This window comes from Scyliorhinus torazame, chromosome 28, assembly GCF_047496885.1.
Source record: "Scyliorhinus torazame isolate Kashiwa2021f chromosome 28, sScyTor2.1, whole genome shotgun sequence".
Classification (NCBI taxonomy): Eukaryota; Metazoa; Chordata; class Chondrichthyes; order Carcharhiniformes; family Scyliorhinidae; genus Scyliorhinus; species Scyliorhinus torazame.
The window spans coordinates 13,019,651-13,026,024 of record NC_092734.1 but is presented as its reverse complement, the minus strand read 5'-3'; the positions used below and the strand labels follow the sequence as shown (position 1 = coordinate 13,026,024).

General features: G+C 47.4%; 1 protein-coding gene across 1 annotated transcript; it reads right to left on the bottom strand.

Annotated features, from left to right (window-relative positions):
• Nucleotides 1–230: 230 nt before the first annotated feature.
• Nucleotides 231–4,685, bottom strand: chchd1 (coiled-coil-helix-coiled-coil-helix domain containing 1). Its single transcript, XM_072491508.1, has 3 exons — nucleotides 4,519–4,685; nucleotides 3,512–3,630; nucleotides 231–608 (listed from the first exon to the last, which is right to left on the bottom strand). Exons 1-3 carry the CDS (start codon nucleotides 4,652–4,654, stop codon nucleotides 501–503), a joined length of 363 nt encoding a protein of 120 aa, XP_072347609.1. The 5' UTR covers nucleotides 4,655–4,685; the 3' UTR covers nucleotides 231–500.
• Between the last annotated feature and the right edge of the window lie 1,689 nt (nucleotides 4,686–6,374).

Genomic DNA, 6,374 nt, shown 5'->3' with positions numbered 1-6,374 from the left:
GACTCGATGGGCCGAATGGCCTCCTTCTGCACTGTAAATTCTATGATCCTTTGAACTTGCACCAGTGCACCTCCTCACATCTCATTCAAGAAAGGCACAGATAAGAGACTTGGGTTGGGATCTTCACAAATCGGAATTATATGTGGTGTGGCAAACCCAAGGAGAATAAAATGCAACACAGCCCACAGACAACAGCTAAGATAAATTAAAAATTCAGCACAACTGCCAGGTATGAAATATTTTGTCATGTATTTCACAAAGATACAGCAAATCACCATTTTTTTTAAATTCAGGGAGACACACTGTCTTGAATCCTTGTGCACAATAGCGGAGGAGATTGTCTTAGTTCTATCAGATTCTACGGTCATTGATGAACATTACATTCATACAATTCCCACAGCAGTCATATTCGCCAGAAACAAGTCCTTCAGATAGGCAGAAGAGGTTGACAGCAGCCATTCGAATCGCAGTAGCTCTTCTGCATGCTTCGGAACAGGATCTTACGTCACTTGCCTTTTGTTAGGATATCGCTGGAGCAACTTTGTGGCTTGTTTGGGAGTCAAAGTGCTGGTTTGTCCCACACTGTCCGACCTTGCTTTCCGCTCAGCCTGCAAGATATGAATTCCCATTCAGACATCGGGACAACTACATTTATTTTCCAGAAGATACACAGGACAGTTCAAAGTTGGCTCTCGATAAAATGGAAACAAGATCAGTTCCTTTCAACAGTACATTTACAATTACAGCTTAGATTTACTATATTCAAAGCCAAACAGGTTTTACAGTTTCCAGCCCCTCGGTAAACAGTGGTTGAAGGTCCTTAGACAGTGGCCTTTGTGACGGCTGCTTTAGTCCAACACGCAGTCCTGGATTTGGGAATGTTCCAGTCCGCAAGACTCTGTAATGGGCGGTTCTTTGCACTGCAGGAACAAGTTTCAGGGAAGCCAAAGATCATCTTTCACAATGATCCACCATAAGACATAGGAGCAGAATTAGGCAATTCGGCCCATCGAGTCTGCTCCGACATTCAATCATGGTTGACATATTTCTCATCCCCATTCACCTGCCTTCTCACCATAATCCCTGATGCCCTTATTAATCAAGAACCTATCTATCTCTATCTTAAAGACACTCCGAGACTTGACCACCACAGCCTTTTGTGGTAAAGAGTTCCACAGAATCACCACCCTCTGGCTGAAGAAATTAATCCTCATCTCAGTTTTAAAGGAACGTCCCTTCAGTCAGAGGCTGTGCCCTAGGGTTCTAGTTTTTCCTACTAGTGGAAAGAACCTCTCCACATCCACTCTACCTAGGCCTCTCAGTATTCTATAAGTTTCAATAAGAACCTGTTGCCTCACGGCGCCAAGATCCCAGGTTCAATCCCGACTCTGGGTCACTGTCCATGTGGAGTTTGCACATTCAACCCAAAGATGTGCAGGGTAGGTGGATTGGCCATGCTAAATTGCCCCTTAATTGGAAAAATTAATTGGGTACCCCCAATTTTTTTTTAAAGTTTCAATAAGAACCCCCCTCATCCTTCTGAACTCCAATGAGTACAGACCCAGAGTCCTCAACCACTCCTTATATGACAAGTTCTTCATCCCATGGATCATTCTTGTGAACCTCCTCTGGACCCTTTCCAAGGCCAACACATTCTACCTTAGATACACTGCCCAAAACTGCTCACAATACTCTAAATGGGGTCTGACCAGAGCCGTATACAGCCACAGAAGTACATCCCTGCTCTTGTATTCTAACTGCCGACTGAACCTGCACTTAATCCTGAAAAGAATCTTGAACTAGGACTCCCAAGTACCTTTGCGCTTTTGATTTCCTAAGCATTTCCCCATTTTAGGAATTCAGAAGCAGCTGTTGTGTGGTATGCATCCCTCGGAACAGCCCGTAGAGCACGGGAGACCCGTGTTACAGAACTGCTCAAGACGAACCATGACAAACATGACTACATCGCTTTCCCAACCTGCTTTGTAAAGGCACATTTCAGAAGGCGTTGAGACAATGGATTCTTCCCTACCCCAGCTGCCTCAAGGGAAGCATGCAGGGATGAGACCCCGGGCATGGAGGATGGATGTGATGGGGAGGGTACTTCTTACCACCAGCCACATCAAGACGACAGTGGCAGTTTTGATCTGTGCACTCGGAATGCCTGGGATAAAGCCTCATCTTTTGCTTGTTAAGGGAGAATCTGATCAAGTGTGGGTGGTCTGAGCAGCAAGACAGTCATCAGTTCCAACCAACATTCACAAGTTACCTCGAACAAACCATTACTGCCAGCCTTCTTCCAAACCTGAATTTCTAGCAACGAGATGAAACCCCATCAAATGTTTAAATGAAATCTACGAGAAGACCACCCAAAAATTGCCAAAAGGATAAACTGAAGTGTCTTCAACTGAAGCTGCATTTAAATCCACTATAACCAGAGAAAGTGCAAGCTCACTGTGCAGAAATTGTCTTTATCACTCCAAGACTGTTTCTTTAAAATGTCCCTTTCAAGCTAAAAACATGGTAAAGTTACCATGCAAATTTCAGTGAGGTAGCTTATTTACATAGCTTGCAGACTAAATAGACAGATTGTGCTTTGTTGCACGGTAAATGCATTCATTGTCTGTGGAGTCTCATCTGAATCTGTCTTTTTTCGCAAAGGTTGCCCTCAGAGATTCAAACCCTGCTCTTGAAGCCCAGGCGTCTACTGAAGAGTGGGAATATGCTACCAAATCTGAGGCAGCCAAGGCTTCTCAAAATCCCACCCGGAGCACAAGAAAGTCTTTGGTGTGCAATTGGTGTTCCTCCCTCTCCCCATTGGTTCTCAATCAGTTTCTTTCACATTTGATGCTCCTAATACAGTTCTTGCTCGTTTCATGTGGAAACTCACGTACACCCTGCGCAAAGAGAGACATGTGGCAACTGAAGGAAATCTAGACTGCTTAAATTGACAATTATAGTCATTTTGCATTTCCACTAAATATATCAATATTATCTAGTTCTAGGATATTATGGGGGTTGGTGGAATACTGGTGATGTCACTGGACATTAGGTAAGTAGCAGTTTCAGTGCATATCCATGTTAAGATTTCTGCTGTTATACTGCAGTTATGCATTCATTCTCTACACAATTGCACAATTTCACTCTGCAGTGTAGTTATTACATATTTATAATCCAGAGGCCCAGGCTAATCCTCTGGGTTCACAGGTTCAAATCCCACCACAGCAGCGGGTGGAATTTAATTCCAAATAAATCAAACAAAATCTGGATTTGAAAGCTAGTCTCAGGAATGGTGACCATGACAACTATCATCGACTGTCACGAAAACCCACCTGGCTCACTAATGCTCTTTAGGGAAGGGAATCTGCCATCCATACCTGGTCCGGCCCTCATTGGATTTCAGACCCACAGCAATGTGGCTGACCCTTAACTGCCCTCAAGAAAAGGGGGCAATTTGCGATGGGTAAAAAATGCAATGTCCCAATCCCATGAATGAAAAAAAAATGATTACCTCTGCCTTGGCTGTGCATGTATAGAATGATTGGATCTCTTGGGCACAGGCTCTCTCACTGAACTCATTCTGTTTCCAGCAAGCCATCATCACTGACATCTCCGTGATACACGTGGCCTCTGCCAATCATTAAAACATTGGTAAGGTCATTGGTAGACAAACAAAATTAACAACATACAAGTAGATGAGATTTTGACCATTTTAGATGGTTAAACGCAGACAGTGGGCTGACAGCCACAAGCCAGTCTCAGCTTGAGAACAGAAAATGAAAACACGATAGATCAGAAGTTTAAAATTTCGAAAATGTGTTTACAGAAGCAATGGAAGACTGCCAGAGATAAGAAAGAGTTCGCATTAAGGCCTCCACCAACACCCCCCTCCCCGGCGAACTGCTTTACAGCCAAGCAAACACAAGGTAGAAAAGCACACACAGCAAGATCCCATAAATGGCTGATTGCTCGATTTAAAACTGATGTTGGTTGAGAGATTAACATTAGCCCCAGGATGTTGGAGGGAGGGTGAAAGAGAAAGAGGTGCCGTGCCCTCCGCGAGATAGTATTGGAGGCTATGGGCCACAGCAACAGGCCATTCTGTCCATCCCAACCCATGCCAGCATTTATGCTCCATCTGGGCTTCGCCTCATCCTTCCGCATCCAAATCTCCACCTTCCCTCTCGGATTCTTGACCCAATGCACGATTCGCCTCAACCACCTCCTGTGGTGGGGGGATGTTTTACGTCCACCTGGGCGGGCAGACGAGGGTCCAGGTTAACGTCTCGCGATGGGAAGAGACAGAGGGCATCTCCAACAGTGCGGCACTCCCCTGGGTGTGCCAACCTGGGGCTCCAGAAGAGGGAGTGCCACCCACTGAGCCACAGCCAGGCCCTCAGGACGGACAGAGAGCGGGGAGGCTACGAAGAGGTCTTGGTGCAGATGTAAGGAGATGGGCTAGTATGGGGCTGCCGGGCCGAATGGCCCGTCCTCGCGGTCTCGGGGGTTTGCCCGCACCTCCCAGCCGGCTCTTCTTGTTGGCCACCCTGTCTGCTAGCGCCAGCGCCTTGTTGGGCCTCAGCACCGGCCTCCCGTGCTGCCTGCTGACCAGCCAGGCCACCCGGGCCTGGACACCGCCGCCCGACATCGCCATCGCCCCCCGACCGACCGCGCCTGCGCCGCCCCGCTGCCGGAAAGGAGGCGACAGCGCGGGGGACACTGACCCGCTCCCGTAAAGCCAGAGTTCCTGTCGTGAAGTTACTGTTGCAAAGAACCCCAGCTGTATCAAGTTCAGGTTCAGGACAAGTATTGTCCGGATGCTCTTTAGTCGGGACAACAATTGCACTTCCTATTGAAATCCCTTCTTAAGTAGTGCAACGTTTCCTTTATATTCTGTTCCCTTGATTCTTTAATTCCTACTTAATCCCTGCATTAGGCACGACTAAGCCTCACAAGAACACAGTAAAATGCCTTGGCTGGTCCACAGGTGTGCAAGGCATTAAATTATTTTTTTTAAATATAAATTTAAAGTACCCAATTACTTTTTTTCTTAATTGGGCAGCACAGTAGCAAAGTGGTTAGCACTGTTGCTTCACAGCTCCAGGGTCCCAGGTTCGATTCCCGGCTTGGGTCACTGTCGGTGCGGGGTCTGCACGTTCTCCCCGTGTCTGCGTGGGTTTCCTCCGGGTGCTCCAGTTTCCTCCCACAGTCCAAAGATGTGCCGGTTAGGTGGACTGGACATGATCAATTGCCCTTAGTGTCCAAAAAAAAAGGTTGGGTGAAGTTACTGGGTTACGGGGATAGAGTGATGGTGTGTGCATGGGTAAGGCCGGTGCGGACCCGATGGGCTGAATGGCCTCCTTCTGCACTGTAGATTCTATGATCTATGATAAGGGGCAATTTAGCGTGGCTCAATCTACGTTGTGGGTTTGCGACCTACGCCGACACGGGGAGAATGCAAACTCCACATGGACAAGGGGCCGGGATCGAATCCGGGTCCTCAGCGCCGTGAGGCAGCAGTGCTAACCACTGTGCCACCGTGCCACCCGGCATTAAATAAATTAAACAGCATTTTATGAATAACTCCAAGTGTGACAAACTAGCAATTATAGTTTATGAGGCACGATCAATTTGACTGGAGACGAAGTTGAATCCAAACTGAGGCTTTATTAGTGTGGTATTATAGGTATTACGGTACCTGAGAGGCTAAATCACCATTGGTAGAACCTGTATGCTTTCTATTGGCTAGAGTGTATAATAGCTCCGCCCTGATAGGCAGGGTATAAGAACCCATGCTGCCCCAGCAGCCCTCATTCTGTACCTGAGCTGCTGGGGGAAACATCTAACTCATTAAAGCCTTCAGTTGGATTACAGCCTCGCTTTAGTGGTCATTGATCGTGCATCAATTTAATAAGCTAGATTTTTAAGACGAAAGGATGGAGCTCCGAATCAAGCTGGAGTGTCTGCAACGGCGAACTCAGCAGCAATCTTCAAGCACTGGCTGGCGTGCTTTAAAGGGTATCTCGAGACGGCTGAAAACGCACCCACGGGAGAGTAGATACTGCACGTCCTGCACTCAAGGGTGAGCCCGGAGATTTACACCCTTATCGAGGAAGCGGAAGACTTCAATGCAGGAATTGAGCTGCTAAAAGGACACTATATTTGCCCGATAAACCAGGTCTACGCCCGGCACCTGCTTGCAACAAGGCGACAAGCCCCTGGGGAATCGCTGGAGGAATTCTACCGCGCACTCCTGGTGCTGGGAAGAAGCTGTGGCTGCCCACAAGTTTCGGCGAGCGAACACACAGAACTCTTAGTCCGGGACGCGTTCGTGGCAGGTATGCTTCCGTCACAAATCCGCCAGCGCCTGTTAG

Coding starts and splice junctions, on each gene's coding strand:
- chchd1 (XM_072491508.1), bottom strand. CDS start 4,654: ATGGCGATGTCGGGCGGCGGTGTCCAGGCCCGGGTGGCCTGGCTGGTC. Junction 3,631..4,518: donor CAAGAAGAGCCGGCTGGGAG/GTGCGGGCAAAC, acceptor AATGATTGGCAG/AGGCCACGTGTATCACGGAG. Junction 609..3,511: donor CATGCACAGCCAAGGCAGAG/GTAATCATTTTT, acceptor CATATCTTGCAG/GCTGAGCGGAAAGCAAGGTC.